Source organism: Hyperoodon ampullatus (assembly GCF_949752795.1).
Source record: "Hyperoodon ampullatus genome assembly, chromosome: 1".
Classification (NCBI taxonomy): domain Eukaryota; kingdom Metazoa; phylum Chordata; class Mammalia; order Artiodactyla; family Ziphiidae; genus Hyperoodon; species Hyperoodon ampullatus.
Genome location: NC_136914.1, coordinates 147347463 through 147369043, shown reverse-complemented (window position 1 = coordinate 147369043; position 21581 = coordinate 147347463). Strand labels below are relative to the sequence as shown.

Sequence of the window (21581 nt, the reverse complement as noted above, 5' to 3'; positions counted from 1 at the left end):
GTGGGAATGAAATTATTTTTTCTTGTGACAAAGTAAAAACTGTTTTGTCTAAGATTTTTCAAAATGTCTTTGAACTGAACACATCATTTGTTTCAATCAAATTTTCTTCTTGGTTGAGCACTCACATTTTTCTCTGTAAAATACTTCTGCATTTAGATATATTTTATACAGTTAGGTTGATTATTATTGCCATTTGATCACTCTGTGTGTACATTTTTGTTATCTCCCATACCTTTTTTTCTTGATATTAAGTAGAACAAAAAGAAAATGTATTTAGAAAAGCATTTTCAAAATACATTATTAGTGTTCTATATATTTTTTCTTGCCAACAGTCTTGTGGGACAAATGCCTTAAAGAAAAAGGCTTTTGTTTAGGAAACAAATGAATTTTGTTTGTGGGACATTTTTAACATCTTCAGTCACCAGGGTATGAGTATAAACCAGTCTTATTTTGAGAAATATTTCTTTTCTAGGTATATGGATTTCTTCCCAGTCCCATCTAATGTTACCACTGACTTTCTGTTTGAGAAGAGCGCCAATTACTTCCACTCAGAGGAAGCGCCTAAAAGAGCAGCTTCTCTGGTCCCCAAAGCCAAGATCATCACCATTCTCATTGACCCATCAGACCGAGCATATTCCTGGTACCAGGTAAGGAAAATACAGACAGAATCCAGCAAGCAGAAGAGGAGTATGGAGAAGGGAGGGTGGTTTTCAGCAATAGCCACCACCTCGGGTTTTAACAGAAGAGACTTGCTAGCTTTATATTTCAGGAAGGTAAATAAATTTTTCTTTGTTTCCATGGAGAAACGTTCCCCTTAAGTTTTTTTAATTTTGCATTCATTTAATTCATGTATATAATAAAATGTATTAATACAATGAAGAAATTAAAATAGAGCAAATAAAATAGTATATACTTGTATGTGTTCTGCTTCTATATATCTGCATTTTAAAAGTAAAGTGTTACAACTTAAAATCATTATTTTTCATCTAATATGTGTATAATGCTGCTATTATTATCTCAATTTTACAGATAAGGAATATAACTGATTCCCCAAAGCAAAAATCACAGGCCTTTTTTTTTTTTTTTTTTCCTGTAACGGGCCGGAGAGTAAATATTTCAGGCTTTGCAGGCCATATGGTTACAACTCTGCCATTGTATTGCAAAAGCAGCCATAGACAATATGGAATTTAATGAGCCTAGCTGTGTTCCAATAAAACTTTATTTACAAAAACAAGCAACAGCAAACTTTAGCCATAGATTGATGACCCTGACTCTAAAAGAGCTTAAATAACTGCTGTACTGAAGAAATAACTTAGTAGCAAAACTAAATATAAGAATGAATTCCTCATCCTTGAAAGCCCAGCCAGTGTTCCCTGTTCTAAGCCTCTTTCTCATACACTCCAGGGTTGCCATTATGCTTCTGCTGTTGGTTAGAACCTAGCACAGAAACGATCACTTTGAGATAATTTAACAGACTCTAATAATAAAACTTACACATCAAATATATGTTTACTTTAATAAATACTAAAAATAATAGGAAAAAAAACTGCCCCAGTGATATTTTATTAATCATCAAGTGGAAAAAGTTCAATAAAAAGCAGTCAAAATTAAATATAAGAGCATAACAAAATTAATAGAGTCAGTGTGTTTAGTCTCTAGTATCCTTAGTTATCATTCCTCGGTTTTGTAATTTAAACACCACTTTTCTAATGTTCATGTGTTCATCCATTCATTAAATTATTTTAATGACTACCAGTACAAAGTACTGCTCTAAGTATGTTCTACAGGTAAATTTAACAAATGTGGATGCTACACTTGAGACCACTTTCAGTCTAATTGGAGAAATATGTGTAAATAACCAGTGTATAAATCAGAAAGTGTTAAGTGACAGGTAGACTCCTACAGAGTGATAAAGCCCATCTGATAAAGACAACCAGGAACAACAAGTTAGGTATATTAATTGGCTGCAGCAGAGGAGCCTGAACACTGGAAGAACTATTTGGGCACTTCCCTAAAGAAGGGAAGGATTTGTAAGGGGAGAAATTTAGGTAAAATTAACATGAAGTGTTTGATAGATGCAGGCAGGGCTGTGTGTAAGCTGGTTATCAGTAGGTCAGGGCTGAAAAGCAGACTAACGGTCCAATTTCCTTGGAAACTATAAAGTTAGGATAAATGTGGGATGTTACATCCAAAAATCACTTACCTGAAACTCTGCACCTAGGTTGGAAATAAGGCTTCTTTGTATTAAAGTGACCCACATAGCTCGGATCCTCCAGGCAAGACTGGGATGTTTCATTCTCACTGACTTCAAACATCAAAATTCCTGACAATCTACGATATTAGAGAATAAAGTTTCTCAGCATGGGGTCTTTTTTAACAAAAGCAGTTTTTCCATGTTCACAAAAGGAAGCACGGATTGTCAGGAAAGGTTTTGTGGCTGGGACAGACTGGAGGAAGGTCATGGGATCTTAGACAGGCATATTGATAATGATCTGCGTGATAGGGAATGAGACATCCTGGAAAGCTGGAATCCACAACTCCACACGAATCAGTCATGCCCAACTCCTACAGCCATCTTTTAAATCAAAAATACAGCAAATTGCAAACTGACTGATTTGATATTGCGCCTTTTACCTTTTCCACTAGGTATCTAGAGAAAAACGAAATAAGCCTTAATTGACTCAACAAGAAACAAGAAAATTGGAGCTTGGCAACCACTTAGCCCCTGAAAAATTGAGAATTTGCTGAAAAAGGAAGTTTCAAGGCTGCAAGCTAACAAAACGTCCTAAATATTACAAATTACCACAGTGGCAAAATGCAGGGCTTAACAAAGTCTAGTGGAGTTTGTAGTATAGTAATTTGAATCTCAATTGCAGCAAATTTGCTATTCAACTAGATGTGGTAAACATCCACAAACCCACCACTAAGCCTGAATATTTTTTGGTCAATTTAGGGGAAAGGTGATTTCCTCAAACCCCTGGGCGTGAGCCTGAGCCATTATGAAACGCTTTCCTATTTGGATTGCTGCTTTCTGCATTTTCCGTACAATAAGCGATTCTGATTCGTCACAAAGGTTACCATTAGGTAAAATAATCTTGGCTCTGAGATGCTAGGTAGTATATTATAAAAGCTGTGGGTTTCAGATAATGCACGTCAGCGTTTTCAGTAATTTCTCCATTTAAATAGCCGATAGGGCTTTTCTAATCTAAAACTGCATTACTAGATGGAGCAAAACTACGTGGCAGAACTAGTAGAGCGCTTTGTGCATTATGGATATTCACTGGACATGATAAATGGTTTCTTATGGGCTGAAAAGGGGGCATTAAGGCAACTTTCAAAAGTTTACTTTCAGAATAATATGTATACACTAAGGAAACGACTCAGAAAAACTGGTTAAGGAATCCTATCAAGAAGAATTCTACCTCTACCAATTAATTCTCAAATATATACTCTCATCAATGTCATAACTTTTAATCCTGATGCTCCAAGCAAACATTTTCATCCTTTATTAATTGCAAAACAAATAACTCTCCAGCAGTGAGGCACTCCTTCCTTTAGCTTTGAGACTTGTCACAGAGATTGATTTTTAATTATTTATGCCTATGATTCAAGTCGGTTTAATTATCCACCTTTTCATCATAGCATCAGCGATCACATGAAGACCCCGCAGCTCTGAAGTTTAGCTTCTACGAAGTGATCTCAGCCGGGCCCCGTGCATCCTCTGAACTTAGAGCCTTGCAGAAGAGATGTTTGGTCCCAGGGTGGTATGCCAGCCACATCGAGAGATGGCTTATTTATTTCCCTCCCTTTCAGGTACTGAGCAATAAGAATCTACATCATGTTAAAATCTCATTAAGTTTACAGCTCTGGTTTGGTTTTCTTTTGCTGGTTCCTCTAGGCTAGTGACTTTGCCTCTAGGCTAGAGGAAATTTTTACTCATTAAAACATTACTAGCCTTTACTCTTTAGTTGTAAATGAGACTCTGGCAAACAGTAATAGGCAGAGGTAGAAAAACTATCTACTCTTCTTTCTAGAAGTATTTCAGGATAATTCTCCCTGCCCTATTTTCTAGTGCATACCCTTCCTGATTGTAAAGAGCATCAGAAGCTTGATACTCCTGATTCTTATTCTGAGAATAAAGCTTGAGAACCTCTTAACCAAACAAGGCAAATATTGTTTTGCTTAATTAAGTGCCGTTATTTCCCTTTGAACCACCTTGCTGCATTTTTCACAAGTCCTATGTTTTCCTTGGCTTCCTTGCTTCTCTCTTTTGCCTAGCATTAGCCTAGATTACAAAATCAGCCCCTACTGGATTGCATAAAGCAGTCTTGTCACATCAGACACAGTATATGCCTGTGTGTCTAGAAACATGCTAGCCATAATGATACCATATATGCAACCATATATGGCTATTTAAATTTTTATTAAAATTATATAAAATTAAAAATTAAGTTTCTCAATCACATTAGCCACATTTCAAATGTTCAATAGCCACCAGTTAGATACTACAGCCGTTGAACGTGTCCATCAACAGAGAAAGTTCTAATGAACGATGCTGGTAGAGACTAAATAGAAATATTGGAGAAGAGGTGTGAGCAAGAGCTGCTTTCCAGGCTTTATGGCCCTTCATCATGGCCTCCTGTCATTTTATCTTGCTGGGACCACCCCCTTCCCTCACCAGAGTAACAAGCAAATTCTTGCCTTTAGTCTGTTGAGGAACTTCTGTTTCCTTTCAGGCTTTCTGGGAGTCTTATCTTTTTCTCCAAATGGATTATCAAAATATTTCTTAAAACTTTACAGTGCTACTCCTTTGACTGGAATCATGGAGAATGGCCATGTCCTCTGTCTCACTGTACCTGATCTGGTCACTTTTCTTCTTCCTGCAATGCTCCCACCTTGAATCATGGAATCATTGTTTTATCTGTTTTTAAACTTGGTTTCCATTTGTGATTTTGTAGTCACATTTCTTAAGCTCTCTTGTTACCCTCAAATGGCTTTTTTGTTTTCATAGTGTTTGCAGGACTTCTCGGACTACAAAACGTGAGCACATTTAATTAGTGTGATTTATTTTTTGTTCCAGGTCATTAATGAGGATGGCCTGGTTAAGTCTTAACAACAATGCACACAAGTCCCCTCAGTCTCTCATTGAATAAATTCAGAGTGCAGAATTTTTAAATTATGCAGTTACATGTCTTTTTTCAATGTGCATTGTTTTTTTTTATTTCCTTGTTAATTTAGTTGCTAATTATTGATGGGCAACAGCTAAGAACTGATCCTGCTACAGTGATGGATGAAGTACAGAAGTTTCTAGGAGTCTCTCCTCATTATAATTACTCAGAAGCTTTAACGTAAGTTTATATTCTAATTAATTTATTGAAGTTTCAGCAGAGAACTGATTTTAAAGAAATTGTAGTTTGGTGACACAGCTGTCAAGTTAGCTGTTCCTTACACACTGATTATTTTCCAGTTGATATTAACCACTTGAGAAAGAACATTTCAACAGATTGGAAAGAAATGTCCAAAATCCTCTATTGATTTCTAACTAGGAAAGATTTCCCCTGGAAGGAAAAGAGAGGAACAAAACAGTTGCAAATCTTAATAGCAACAACTAACCTTAAAAGAGGCTACTTTAAGTTGGTAAGCACTGAGCCTATTTAACAGACAATAGTGAGACCTCTTGGAAGTATTAAAAAGAATTCTTGAACTAGGTGATTTATGAACTCCTCTCTCTTCTGTGTAATTTTCAAAAACCAATGTCATACAGCAAGAAATAGCCCAATAGGCGACTGAACAGGCAGAGAGAAAGGTGCTATTATTACTTCTACACTTAATTCCATTTTTTGCTGGTCTTTACCCACTGTATGACTGACCCTGCCACCTCTTCTTCAGAGGCCTCAACAGTTACAGCTCTGGTTTGGTTGTCTTTTGCTGGTTCCCACTGATTTTCTTAGATAGTCAACTCCATCAGGGTGGGGGCCAGGGTGAGGCAAGAGAAGCACTAGAATTTAAGGAGGCACTCACCCTCAGGACCCCACAAATACCTGAGAGTGAGCGGCTCCTAAAATTTTTTTTTTTTTTTTTTTTTTGCGGTACGCGGGCATATCACTGTTGTGGCCTCTCCCGCTGCGGAGCACAGGCTCCCGACGCGCAGGCTTGGCGGCCATGGCTCACGGGCCCAGCTGCTCCGTGGCATGTGGGATCTTCCCAGACCGGGACACGAACCCGTGTCCCCTGCATCGGCAGGCGGACTCTCAACCACTGCGCAACCGAGGAAGCCCGCTCCTAAAATTTTTCAGCCAAGGTGCCTCTCTTGCCTCACCTTAATCCTGACTCTGCGGTTCATTTAGCATTTTAAATAAGACCTCCATCTGACTTTGTCCATTTATAATGGTTGGCAATCCTATGTCTCAAGGTTGTGTTTGTTCCTATTTCACGTGCAACTGGAACAAGCAACTGGGAGATCCTGAGCTGGATGAACTGTGGACTTGGCTCTCACTGTAATATATATATATATTTAATTTTAGGTTCATAGACTGAGCCTTAAAAAAACCGATTAAGACTGCAGTGTGGAATTCTTCCATTGTATCTCTCAGTATAAAACTCAGTTCTGTAGATCAGCTGATTTTCTTTTCATTGTACTCCTTATGCTATAGCAGTTTAGAAAGTGAGAGACAAGATTCCTTTACCTTTCACTGTCCCTTACAGAAAAAGGTTTGCAGAAAACCATCAAATACTGCGTACATCTTGCATAAATCATATGTAGAGACACATGTAAGAGAGATATGTTGATCTAGAGGACAAAGGAGTAGGTGGAACTCGAGAGTTTTGCGCTTCCTTCCTGAGAGTCATTTACTTTGTTGTTACTATTAACCTTCTAACCTCTCTGTTTTCTATAGTGTGAATCCTATCAGAGATTTGGAGAGCTTAGTTAAAGTACCAACACAGACACAAGCCTTAGGTATTTAACTTTCAGCTTGACCTTAAAGAAAGCTGAGTGAATTCAGCTTTAGTTAGAAATTAGAGTCCACTTTCTGCTTTATATCCTTTTAAGTATCTCTTAGAAAAGAAAGTTTTTATTTTCTAAACAGTTTTCTATTTCAAGTTGGCTTATCTTTGGGTCTTTTTTATAGAGTATATAGCAAAGTACTGTATTTCAGAAAGAAGTGGAGTACTCATATAAAAACATAATCTCTTTTTCTTATGGAATGGTCCTTGACCTGCATGCTGTGTATCTGTCCCCTGAGCATCCAGCTCAGCAGCAAGCTTTTTATTCACCTCCAAGGGTAAAGGGAGTGTAAACTTAAGAGAAGTAATATCAAAGCAACGTACTGTATACAAAGGACTATGGGTCACTTTGCACCTGGGATGTATCTGGCTAAAATTACCCCTTATATGATTCTGTAACCTTATTGGGGGCTCAGTGGGTGAAGTAGCAAGATAAGATGTGTGTAGTCTCTGAAACCACAGTTTCTGGTCCAGCAGGGCTGCCTACTCACCCTGCTGATAGATAATGTACTGCCATTCCGTTTCTTTTTATATTTTCTTGTCAATCAATTAGCCTGACACACCTTGTAAAAACCAGCAGCTGTACCTGTTGTAGAATATTTGGAACTTCATGTCATTGACTTAGGTCTAAATCCTCCTTCATCCATGCCCTTTGCAATTGTTCTGAATCCTGCCCTCAAAATTTAGTTATTCTTATTAAACTAATTGTACTGGTAAGTTGTTTCTTACTTGGAGATGTTGGAGATGACTGGGTGTAGAAAATGTATGTTCACAGGAATGTCATTTATTGCTTCATATTTTTCCTACTAATGATAGTGAAGACTACCTCTTCGGTAGTTTAAAAAAAATTATTTAAAGCCTTCGAAGAATGTACTGCACTGCAAACAGATATGAATTCTCAACTAACCACATAAATCCAGTTCTTTGCACACAGTAGAATAAATGAATGAAACTAGGTCTATGCAAAGGTTTTACCATACAGTCTTGGCATGAAAGAGTACTCCAGTTTAAGAGATCTATAAATTGATTGTCTTCAATATTTAAAAAGCTCCAATTTCAAAACTATTTTCAAGAAAAATGGCAATAAATTTCTATTGTTAAGAGTGTTATTTTTTCTTTTCCACAATCACTACAGAAGTGTTCAAGACTTCCAAATTTCACACAGTCATGGATGGTCTATGATATCTTAAAATCACTTAGTACTGTCATCATGGATTTTAAATGATATATTGAATCTGTAAAAATCTGATTTTCTTAGTGAGTGTGGTTGTGATCTGAAATAAGCAGTTTAAGCTTTAAAAAATATAAATGGGAACTCTCTCATTCAATTAAGTAAATTCACATTTTACAATTCTTGTTCAACATAACCCTAATCCCTAAATTATAAATAACATTGATAATACTAACATTATTTTAGCTTGCATATTATGTTTTTAGTGTTTAAAAGCTGTCTAATCATTTAAGAAAAAGCAGGAAAAGTAATGCTCAGCATGGAATTGTGCTAATTTGTATAAACTAAAATGAAAAATGTAAACTTTTAATTTTCCCATGAATATATCCATTCAGAATTATACCAGACATCAATGACTGTGACAGGAGTCTTCCCACTTACAAGTACTAGTTAAATACTAGTGAATACTGAACCTGACATCTTTATTTCTCAGTCAATTAACCTGTTTATTAACATGAATGAAACCAGACTGAGTTATATGAATTTTTAATAATAATTTACAATGAAAATTTCAATAAATGGACAATAAGGATTTGAAGGCCAGGAGTTGAATGAAGATTTTGTGTTTGTTTTGTTTTGTTCTGTGGATGGGGCTTAACTAAGTCATAAAGAACTGAAGCTGCTTCAGCTGTTTCTAATATCACTTCCCCTGGCAACCAAATTTATATTGTCTAGGAATTCTTTCCCTTTTTAGATGAGTTTGAGTAAAATTGTGCCAAATTAAAACTTTTTTTAGTAGCAAAAAACAGTAGCCATAGTAGCTAAAATCTGCTGGTTCTCTAGATTACCTGTGAAACAGCTAGAAATGCTAGGAAGTGAAAAAGAAGAAAATAATCTACTCCAATTTCATATAAATTTGTTTTTTAAAGTGCTTATAACATTTCAAAATCAGTATATGTTTATATGTTCTAAATATTTTATATATATTGCTTTATAACAATACTATGTGATAGACACTATTAGCTCCACTTTTCAGCTACAAAAACTGGGGCACAGAAAAGCTTAGCCAAAAGTCACTCAGCAAGTAAGTTGAGGAGGCAGAATTGAAACACAATCATTCCTCTGGAGCCTACACTGCCAATTTATTAAGCTCTTCAAATTGGCACAAGAGGGACTTCCCTGGCGGTCCAGTGGTAAAGAATCCACCTTCCAATGCAGGGGACATGGGTTCAATCCCTGGTCGGGGAACTAAGATCCCACATGCCACGCACAGGGCAACTAATCCCACGCACCACAACTACTGAGCTCGCACTCCTCAGCTAGAGGGGCCACATGCCGCAAACTACAGAGCCCACGTGCTCTGGAGACTGCACGCCACAACTAGAGAGAAACCTGCGCACCACAATGAAAGATCCGTCATGCCTCAACAAAGATCCCCCATGCCCTCCATAAAAATATAATAAATAAGTAAAATATTTTTTAAAAATTGGCACAAGAACCAGAGAAAAACAATATTGTAAATTTTTACTAATGAATAATATAACAAGAGGAGGTATCAATACTTCCTTTAAAAAACTGAAACCTTAAAATGAGCTTTTTAAGTTGTCTCAGACATTATAAAAAGAATCCATTTCTACAGAAATGCAAATCAAAACTGCAATGAGGTACCATCTCACACCAGTCAGAACAGCCATCATCAAAAAGTCTACAAATAGGGCTTCCCTGGTGGCGCGGTGGTTGAGACTCCGCCTGCCAATGCAGGGGACACGGGTTCAAGCCCTGGTCCGGGAGGATCCCACACGCTGCAGAGCAACTAAGCCCGTGAGCCACAACTACTGAGCATATGCTCTAGAGCCCACGAGCCACAACTACTGAGGCCCATGCGCCTAGAGCCCGTGCTCCGCAACGGGAGAGGCCACCACAGTGAGAGGCCTGTGCACCGCGATGAAGAGTAGCCCCCGCTCACCATAGCTAGAGAAAGCCCACGCACAGCAACAAAGACCCAATGCAGCCAAAAATAAATAAAATAAATGAATTTATAAAAAAAAAAGTCTACAAATAACAAATGCTGGAGAGGGTGTGGAGAAAAGGGAACCCTCCTACACTGTTGGTGGGAATGCAAGTTGGTACAGCTGCTATGGAAAACATTATGGAGGTTCCTCAGAAAACTAAAAGTAGAATTACCATATGATCCAGCAATCCCATTCCTGAGCATATATCCAGAGAAAACTATCATTCAAAAAGATACATGCAGCCGTTCACAGCAGCACTATTCATGATAGCCAAGACATGGAAACAACCTAAATGTCCATTGACAGAAGAATGAATAAAGAAGATATGGTGTATACATATAATGGAATATTGCTCAGCCATAGAAAATGACATAATGCCATTTTCAGAAACATGGATGTAACCAGAGATTATCATACTAAGTGAAGTAAGTCAGAAAGAAAAAGACAAATACCATATGATACCACTTATATGTGGAATGAACCTATCAATGAAACAGAAACAGAATCACGGACATAGAGAATAGACTGGTAGTTGCCAAGGGGAAGGGGGGAGGGCAGAGGATGGACTAGGAGTTTGGGGTTAGTAGATGCAAACTATCACATATAGAATGGATGGACAAGAAGGTCCTACTGTATAGCACAGAGAACTATAGTCAATGTCCTGGGATAAACCATAATGGAAAAGAATATAAAAAAGAATGTATATGTAGGTATAAGTGAGTCACTTTGCTGTACAGCAGAAATTAACACAACATTGTAAATTAACTATACCTCAATTTAAAAAAACAAATAAAAATGTGATATATATCAGTACATCCAATGGAATACTATTCAGCAATAAAAAAGAATAAATTTTGAAACATGCTAAAAAATAAATAAAAATAATCCATCTCCAGACGCATTGTCACTTTGCATAATAAATGTGTAATCACAGTGATATGAAAATTAAAGCTACATTGAGATACTATTAGAATGGCTATAATCCAAAAGACAATACCAAATGTTGGTAAGAATGTGGAGAAACTGGAAACCTCATATATTGCTGATGGTAATGTATAATATATGGCCACTTTAGAAAAGCAGTTTTGCAGTTTCTTAAAAAATTAAACAGAAGTTTACAAATAATCCAATTCCACTCCTAGGAATCTACCCCCAAAAAAATGAAAACCTAGGTCCACAAAGAATTGCTCACCACAGCATTATTCATAATAGCCAAAAGCTGGCATCAATCTAATAAATGGATTTAAGAAAATTTGGCATATCCACACAATTCAGTATTCGTTCACAGAAATGTTATTTCAATGTAAAGACATTTCAAACATTCTTGCACCTTCTAAGTGTAATCTGAATGTTCCCTGGGATTCACCTGCCCAAGGATAAAATGAAGGTCACATTTTCATTAATATAGAGATGTTACTAGTTGGAGGCTGAATCATTGGAGAATCTTGATTGTTCATGCCCACAAGTCTCTTCCAGTTATTTCTAAACATCCCCAGGTAATACTCCACACAAACTTAAGAACCAGTGCATTCTCGCTTTTTCTTTAATTCAACAAAGATTTATTGAATGACTATTATGGCATGACTCTGGGTACACAATGATAAAGTATCCCTACCTCTAGGAAGGGATAACCATGGAGAGACACTAAACAACACATAAAATTTTCTCCAAAATGTTCTCTTCCTGAAAGCCTTTAAAGAGGATCCTAGCCATTACTAGTTACCACACGAAATGACTAGCTGCCAGTGCCTACACAAAAAAGTTGTTTCCTTGCTGTTCTACCAGATATTAGTAGTCCTGAGGCTAATTTTCAGAGGGACACTGCTGATATTCTGAAAAGATGTGGGAGAAGATCTTTCTCCATCTCATGTCAAGCTTCTCTACTTGGGCTCTGAATTGCTCACAAGGTCCTTCATCAACATCAATCCCTCACCTTCTCAGGCAACCTGAAAAATAATATGATCTCTCTTCTACCTTCCTCTCCTTTTTGTTTCCACTATGATACAGTTACACCACTGCTTGTGAACTTATGCTTACAGAACTTACAGATGTCTGGGCTAGGTGTCAGCTCCACAGACACACATTTTTATCAATAAAAATGACAGCCCACTGCATGAGATGTAATCAATTAGCAGAGGTGAAAGAAAAACCTATTTTTCTTTTGATTTTTAATTTTAATATGTGTGAAGTTCGTGTTTCTTAAAGAAACATTCTGTCAGAAAGCTGCTCATTTTAACATAAGGCATGTGTATGTTGCAGACATGTATCTATAGTTAGGTATATTAGCAAAAAAAAACATAATAATAGCTAGTCTGGATTCTGGATTTTGATCATTTAAATACTTAAAATGAGTCATAATTCAGTTATGGAAATTACCAATATCAAAATGTTAATGAAAAATGTTTTATCAATAGCAGAATTCCAGAAATGTTGATGTGTTAGAGCTTCCCAGCTTTCGTGTATAGATTATTTCAATCATCGTCTCTATTTTTTAAATTTATTTATTTTATTGACGTTAGTTGATTTATTAATGCTCTCCTTTCTTAAACCTCTGACTATGAAACATTTATTCAGTTGCCTTACAGATGCAAACAAGAATATAAACAACATGGAGATATATCATATTGTGTCTTGATCCCACACAATTGCTTTAATAATGATCAGAAATGGGCTTTGCACAAGTAGGATGCGAGTAATCCTTTAGTGTCTCTAATATCCAAAGCAGGGTAGAGACAGAGATATAGGTTTGCCTTCTTTTCATAGGGCTATAGTTATAAAGTCTACAACATTAGCTACAGAAAGACTACTCTCCAATCACACATTCAATCACAATATAATTTTAAATCAGCTTTACTGATGTGTAATTTACATATAATAAAATCCACCATTTTAATTGTACAGTTTGATGAATTTTGACAAACGTGTACTGTTGTATACACCATCACAATCAAGATATAGAACATTTCCATTAATCCAAAGTTTCCACATGCTCTATTGCAGTCAGTCCTTTCCCCTCACCCCTGAGCCCTAGCAACCACTCTTCTACTTTCTTTCACTTAGCATAATGCTTTTGACATTCCTCCTTGTTGTTACATCTATCAGTAATTGGGTTTTTTTTATTGTTCAGTAGTACTCCATTTTATGGATATACCACAATTTGTTTATCCTTTCACCAGTTGATGGACATAGGGTTGCTTCCACTTGGCGGCTACTATGAATGAAGCTACCACGAACATTTGTGTACAGATCTTTGTGTGGACATATATTTTCATTTCTTTTGGATAAAGACCTAGAAATGGAATTAGTGGGTCATATAGTAATTACGTATTTAACTTTATAAGAAACTTTCCAAAGTGTCTGTAATATCTTAAATTTCTACCAAAAGGTGTAACAGTTCTAGCTGTTCCACATCTTTGCCAACACTTGGTATTGGTCTTTTTAAGTTAAGTCATTCTAGTACCTAGTGGTATTTCATTTGTGATTTTAATTTGCATTTTCTTAATGACTAATGATACTGAGCAAATTTGCATTTGTTTATTGGTCATTCATCTATGTTTTTGATAAAGTGTCTATTCCAATCTTTTACTCAATTTTTATTGGTAATGTCATCTTTTTTTATTGAGTTCAGTTGTATATTCTGAATATAAGTCCTTTATTAGATTAACATTTTACAAATATTTTTGCCCAACATGTGGTTTCTCTTTTCATTTTCTTAAGTGTTTTAGAAAAGCAAGTTTAAATTTTGATGTATTCAAAATTATCATTATTCTTTTATCATTCATCCTAAGAAGTCTTTGCCTAACCCAAAAATTTTCTATGTGTTTTTTCCTATGTTTACTTCCAGAATTCTTACAGTTTAGCTCTTAGCTCATTCATGAAATGAGATTTCATTTCAAGTTAATTTTCATATACAGTGTGAGGTCAGTGTTCATATTTTCCATATAGATATCCAATTTTTCCAGTTCAATTTATTTAAAAGACTGTCCTTTCCCATTGAACTACTGTGGCACCTACTTTTGAAAATCAGTTGACAGTAGATGTGTTGGTCCGTTTCTAGATTCTATTTTGTTCATTGACCCATTGGTGCCAATACTACACAGCCTTGATTACTGTGGCATTATAGTAAATCTTGAAACTAAATAGTATAAGATCTCCAACTTTGATCTTCTCTTTCAAATTGTTTTAGCTTGTCTAAAACAAATTATTAGCTTGTATCTCCATATACATTTTATAATCATTTTTTCAATTTCTACCAAAAAAAAAGTCCATTGGAGTTTTGGACTCACATTGAATATCTAGATAAATCTGGAGATGAGACTGATATTTTTAAAATATTTAGTCTTCTGATCTGTGAACATGGTATAGCTCTTTTTTGTTTATGTCTTCTGTAATTTCACTTAACAACTGTAGTTTTCATTGTACAGATCTTGCATACATTTTGTGCTAAATTTATCCCTAGGTATTTCATGTTTTTACGCTAATTTAAATGTTTTAATTTCAATTTCCAGTTGTTCATTGTTTACACTATAGTTTTAAGAAAAAGTTAGAAGCAGCATTCTGGGAAGTAGTATGAATTAAAGACAAAAGGAAAAGGTGGCCCTAAATGATAATTCTTTCTAATAAAGAAAAAATTATAGCAATAGAATTGTTGAATAACAAAAGCCATGTGAAAGAATCATCATTGTTGTTACTTTCACTTTTATATTCAAGCATGGAAATTACTATTTATTCATAATGAATGACAATACAGAACATACCCAGAGACCAGTGAAGAAAAAACGCCCTCTACCTAGGGTCAGGAGGCTTAGACTTGAGTTGTCACCTGCATACTGAAAAAGTATATAGTCCAAGATAAATAAACCTTGACAAGCACTTCCTTCTTTCTCATTTTTTTATTCAACTAACAGTTGGTGAGTGTTCACAAAGAGCCAGACGCTGTGCTAAGTGCCATTAAATGGGACAAATGCTATACTCCATATCATTAAGGGGTTATAAGAAAAGCTCAAATGAGAAAGGGTTATATGAAATATTTTGGTAAACTAAAATATAAGTTTAATGTGCTACTATTATGTTTATTACAATTATGTCATGAAAATCTTTTTTATAGGTGTTATTACTTTAATACAGAGTCATACCAAAATAAGGAAGTGTCTCTGGAAAAAAATTTAATGGATTAGAGCTAGAGACTCCTGAAATTCATCACTCCATGACACACCAAAACCTCTTCTTCTATTAACCTGTAACTGAATGGTACAAGTACTGTGTAAATCCGTAGATATGAAGACCGACTTGTCATTTTTAAAACCTGCAAAGGGAAAGAATGGGCTTGAAATTTATAAAACTTTTTCCTTCCAGATGAAGGAGGTAGGCTTATTAATTTCTATTAATAGGAGACCTTCTGCTGACAGTTTTTCTATTAGAAATCTGGCAAACTCACAAATATGACAGATGGACTGAGAATTCAGAAGTATGCCAAAAGACTTTATGTAAAGTGATGCAGTCAAAAAATATGCCAGTTTCCTTGGTTATAGATTAATATCCAAATAATTAAAAATACTTGCTTGAAAAATACTTTTTTGTTCTTTGTATTTTTTATTTTTTTAGGTTTGATTCTCATAAAGGTTTCTGGTGTCAATTACTGGAAGAAGGTAAAACAAAATGCCTTGGCAAGAGCAAAGGAAGAAAATACCCTCCAATGGATCCTGAGGTAAGTATAGAGCTTAAAAATACAAACTAAATAAGCAAAATGATACATAAAAATATATCTATTTTCTTAGAAAAGTGATTAAAATAAAAATTCACCCTTTATAAAAATTAAAAGTGACATTTGGACTAGAATGCATTCAGGTTGCTTGTTTTGCTTTTTCCAGTAATTATCTTACCTGTCATGCAAGAATAAAAGAAAACAATAGAATTTGCCATTTTGAATCAGAACGAAGAAGGCAACATCTCATTCCAAAAAGAATGATACATTCACAGAAATTTTAGCACTAAAAATGTTAACTGAAACCAAGGCAGGAAATATATCAACTGGAAATTGAAAATAGGCCCAAAAGATTTTATTTTCACTGTCTAAGTCACTCTCTAGTAGTAAGTGTGGCCTGCATAATAATATTAATTATTGGTATACTAAGTTTTGAACTGTTAATACATTAATAAGATGAAAGAATGAATATATTTCCCAAATGTATAACATACTAGCAGATAATTTAGGCTCTGGAGAATGGAGACACCCAAACTTAGCAGTAGGTATGTAGTGTTTCGTGTTTATTCTGTTCCAAATGGTGACATAGTGATCACTTAAAGCTACAGTTTTCCCACTTTGTAGATGCTATATATTTACTTTAAAGCTTATTTCACATATATTAAAATTTATTAATATTATTTTGATTTCATAATCAGTCCAGTTAACATATAGTTTGGACATAAGAATGCAAGTAGATTGATTTTGTAAAAAAAATTTTTTTTAACTCAAAAATTAAGACATTATTTGGCATCGTTTTCCCACAATGTTTAATATATTATGGTAACTAAGAATCCTGCAGTGGTCTGAGAATCCTAACATGGTATGAACTTGTCTGGATACTTTTTAATACTTGAAGACTTTAAGGACCTTTTTTCCAACCTGATAGAGACAGAGCCTCTATCAAGCTAAGCTCACTAAGCTCACAATTAAATTCTATCTAAAAGGCATTGTGGAGGTTCTTGTTCTTTTGATAAACAAATTGCATTCTCAGAACTCCAATTTTCTTTGGTGGGTTATTAAAATATACCTTCAGAGCACTATGAAAACAATCCTTACATATTAATAAATATTCAAGGGCAATTCCCATTGTATTTCAAGACAGTAATATAAAGTATCTCATTTTCATGTATGTCAAAGCTATCTCTCTATATATTTATTAAAACTAAAACATTCAAGACACTGTAGAACATCTTTCTTAGTATTTTATTTCACTCCTATCAAACACATACTGAGACATAATATTAAGTTTGTGGTAGAGAAAGATAAGAAAAACATAACTTTTCAGGATATCATTATCTCCATATCTCCCAACAAGATTACTGTGTAATACATCCCTAAGATATTTTTTCTCAAACACCTCTGACATCAAATGTGTGAGTTTTCCATACCAAGCAATTCTCCAGTTTTCTGCAGACACCAGCTAGGTATCCTGCAGTTTAATCCAATTCTGACACTAACTCTTCAGGGTTAGTGTAGCCCCACAGATTAAGGGCTCAGCCCCACAGAACTGCCCCCTTCAGACTCCAGTAACAAGTAGTGGGTTCCCAGGTTACTCACACTTCTGTCCAACTTGGCTACAAATCAGGGGTTCCCATGACCCCCTCATCAGGTTTTATAATTTGCTATAATGACTCACACAACCCAGGGAAACACTTTACTTCCTATTATTATAAACAAAGAGGTACTTAGGACAAGGTCCAGAAGGGTCCTGAGCACAGGAGCTTCTCTGTCCCTGTGGAGTCTGGGGTGTACCACCCTCCCAGCACATGGATGCATTTACCAACCCTGACTTATGGAGGTTTCGTTGCACAAGCATGGTTGATTAAATAATTGTCTATTGGTGAATAACTCAATCCCCTGTCCCTCTTCCCTCCCCTGGAGGTCGGAGGGAGGGGCTGAAAGTTCCAACCCTCTAATGATATGTTTGGTTCCTCTATAGCAACCAGCTCCCATCTGAAGCTATCTGGGGGCCCATAAGAGTCAAGTCATTAGCAGAAACTCAGAAACTCAGATAAGGTTTAAAGGAACTTATTGTAAATAAGAAAAGACACTCTTTACACCCCTGTCACTCAGGAAATTACAAAGGATTTAGGAGCTCTGTGCCAGGAACCAGAGTCAAAAACCAAATATATATTTCTTATTATATCACAATATCATATACATACTGGATTTATTTGAGGGAGTAGAATAGCTGATTTTGTGCAAATAGTGCCCAGAGAGGAGGCAAGAGTAAAGGGTCCTTCCTGGAGGTAATGGAAATACAAATGTGTACACAGATTAGAATAGGCAGTACTGTCACCACACTGCTTGCTTCTCCTTCTGTTACAGAAAAACACCAAACCCCTTCCTCACAAGTATCACCAAAACATCATAGGATGCATTTGATCCTGGAAATTAAGAATGCTGTTACCCTACTTCCACTTTGACTTTGTTTATCAAAATATATTGTAGAGGGGCTTCCCTGGTGGCACAGTGGTTGAGACTCCGCCTGCCGGTGCAGGGGACACGGGTTTGTGCCCCAGTCCGGGAAGGTCCCACATGCCGCGGAGAGGCTGGGCCCGTGAGCCATGGCCGCTGAGACTGCACGTCCAGAGCCTGTGCTCCGCAACGGGAGAGGCCACAACAGTGAGAGGCCCGTGTACCGCAAAAAAAAAAAAAAAAAAAAAAAAAATATATATATATATATATATATATAGTAGAAAGGGAATAAAAACTGACATTTTAAATGAACCACTAAGTCTATGACCTCTCCAAATCAAAAGCATTTAATAGATTCTTTAATAATAGGCCAATAAACCACCTGATATTGAATTTATTATACGATTCCTTCTTTTGCCATATATTATTATTCCCTCTTATTACATTAATTTCATGAGTTTGCATGAAGTAGACTATGTTGGCATACTTAGCATATATCCTATCTGTGATTTATCATCTAAAATAGTCCCTTTCTGGGGCTTCCCTGGTGGCGCAGTGGTTGAGAGTCCGCCTGCCAATGCAGGGGACGCGGGTTTGTGCCCCGGTCCGGGAAGATCCCACATGCCGCGGAGCGGCTGGGCCCGTGAGCCATGGCCGCTGAGCCTGCGCGTCCGGAGCCTGTGCTCCGCAACGGGAGAGGCCACAACGGTGAGAGGCCTGTGTACCGAAAAGAAATAAATAAATAAAATAAAATAGTCCCTTTCTGAATGATGGTCAGATAACAATGTATGTACAATAAATCCTGCATATCACTGAGTTCTGTCCTAGTAACTTTTGGCCTGAATATATTAGACTCTCAAATAGGACATGTTGTACTTTACAAATCTCATATCAGTTATCTTGCCATATGAGAGAGCAGAGCAACAAGAAGAAAGGGTACTTGATTATAGGGACATGATTACAGGAACCAACATACACAAATAATAGGGCACAGGACAAGGGTTTGGCTACAGAGGTAGCACTGATACAGGCAGCCAGGTTTGAAAATAATGCCAAAAAGACCAAAAAGTTGAGGTATAGTTGAGATAATCCTCAGTATCAGGAGGTACGATCCAAACTGCAAAGGAGTGTGTGGTAGGTATTGATCCCAGGAGGTTCAATTCTAAAATTAGTTAAGATGTTGGAGAATCCTTTGCCATATGGAAAATACTAGGGAGCAAGAGGGCAGGCGCTGGGCAGCCCCGGGGCTGCTGTTGTTCCAGGGCTTCTCTCATAAAGAGGAACAATGAAAAGTAAGACCTTAAGAGAAAACACAGTGGGGAAGTTTGGAAACTTAGCCTCTGCACAAAGGCCTAGGGCTCAGCCCTAGATTCCAGGTCTGGCTGGCAGCAAAGGAGGCACAAAATGATCAGGCCCCCAGATGGAGTATCTGGGAATATGATTTGTCTCCACCTCTCTCTGGCCTGGGTGTACCAGCTGGGCCTGTCAGTGGTTTTAGAGCTAATGACCATGGAAGACCAAAAACAGAAGTGAGACAAAGGTTTGGGTTCTCCCTTGATCTCAGTGATGGTTAGAATATAGCACAAATGTCAGTCTGGTTCCAGTGATCATAATGACTACAAAAACCACTATGTTTCTGGGCTTCCCTGGTGGTGCAGTGGTTGAGAGTCCGCCGGCCGATGCAGGGGACACGGGTTCATGCCCTGGTCCAGGAAGGTTCCACATGCCGCAGAGCGGCTGCGCCCGTGAGCTATGGCCGCTGAGCCTGCGCGTCCGGGGCCTGTGCTCCGCAACGGGAGAGGCCGCAACAGTGAGAGGCCCTCGTACCGAAAAAAAAAAAAAAAAAAACCCACTATGTTACATAGCAATTATCAGTATAAAACAAGATTTTTTTTATGGCCTTTAAAATGGGGTACCAGATATGACATTTTAAAAGACTAGCACAAGGAATTAAATAAAAACTTTTTAAAGATTCAACTCAACTAAAAACCTCAGAATAGGGACTTCCCTGGTGGTCCAGTGGTTAAGACCCCATGGTGGGAAAACTAAGATCCCACATGCCACACGGTGTGGTCCAAAAATAATAATAAAAATAAAAAATAAAATAAAATAAAAACCTCAGAATAGTGTAAAGCAGGGGGGTACAAATACAGATTTAGAAATCCGTCCTTCACAACATTCCCAACAATGGTCATTTAAACTACATATAAACCCCACTAAACACCATCTTACAATACAGCACTTTCCATTTCTGACAATTTCAATTATTAAACTATTTTTCTTTATTGAAGGGAAATCTACTTCCCTATAAGTCAGGATAGTTTACAAGGCATTCCTTTCCTTCCTTGGGTCAAATAGTACAAATATACCAGGTTATAGGTTTACCTAGTTTACCTATTATATTTTTAAGGTTTACCATAGTACTGTTTTAGCAGTGAATATTTTGTGTATGCCTTAAAAGAGCTCTTAAGAAAATATTACCTTTAAAATCTAAATGTAAATTAATGATGACAAAGGAGTATTTTATTTTATAGATTTACCAACCCAACTCTTATTCCAAAGCCAGGATAGTTTTAATAGAGCATAATATTAGACCCAATCAGTTATTACAGCTATATTTCTAGCAATTCAATCTAGTTATTTGAACATTTAATTCTGCACAAATAAATCCCATGTTTAATATGAAAACCCTTTCCTTAGTGAAAACAGCATATGTGTTTGGAGTGTGTATTTTGAAGAACAGAGTCACTGTGTTTATATTGTGCTAAACAAATAGTCCACATGCTTAATATCAGTTTTAAACCAGCATGGTTTACTTGACACAGATGTAAACATCGTCAAAGTATATGAAGTATACTTTAAAAAACAAAATTAAATGTCCTTTCATCTCCTCCTCCCATCTCAGAGCAGAGTGTTTTTATCCAGCTACTATCGGGACCACAACGTGGAACTCTCCAAGCTGCTGCACAGACTGGGGCAGCCCCTGCCGTCCTGGCTGAGACAGGAGCTGCAGAAAGTGAGATAGCACTGAGAGACATCTCGAGAATGCATCTCCGTGGAATGCTCACCTCTCCCAGAGCTTCCAGGGGCTACCAAAAGGCGGTTTATAAACATACCTCTTCAAATGAGAAAAAAAGAACAAAGGTCCTTCCATGTGCTGGCATGTGGATGAGTAGAAACAAAACAAACAAACAAAAGAAGTATCTGTTACAAGCCTTGAGGCCTATGG

General features: G+C 36.7%; 1 protein-coding gene across 1 annotated transcript in view; it reads left to right on the top strand.

The window, feature by feature from the left end:
• The window catches only part of LOC307054555 (bifunctional heparan sulfate N-deacetylase/N-sulfotransferase 3), a gene marked incomplete at both ends in the record, with an annotated part of 144162 nt that extends 122785 nt beyond the window's left edge, over positions 1-21377 (top strand). Inside the window, 5 exons of the mRNA XM_079706319.1 lie at positions 473-647; positions 3643-3813; positions 5239-5348; positions 15793-15895; positions 21258-21377. Of these exons, the coding sequence (XP_079562445.1) occupies positions 473-647; positions 3643-3813; positions 5239-5348; positions 15793-15895; positions 21258-21377 (679 nt within the window). The remainder of the gene's footprint in view (positions 1-472; positions 648-3642; positions 3814-5238; positions 5349-15792; positions 15896-21257) is intronic.
• Positions 21378-21581: the final 204 nt, after the last annotated feature.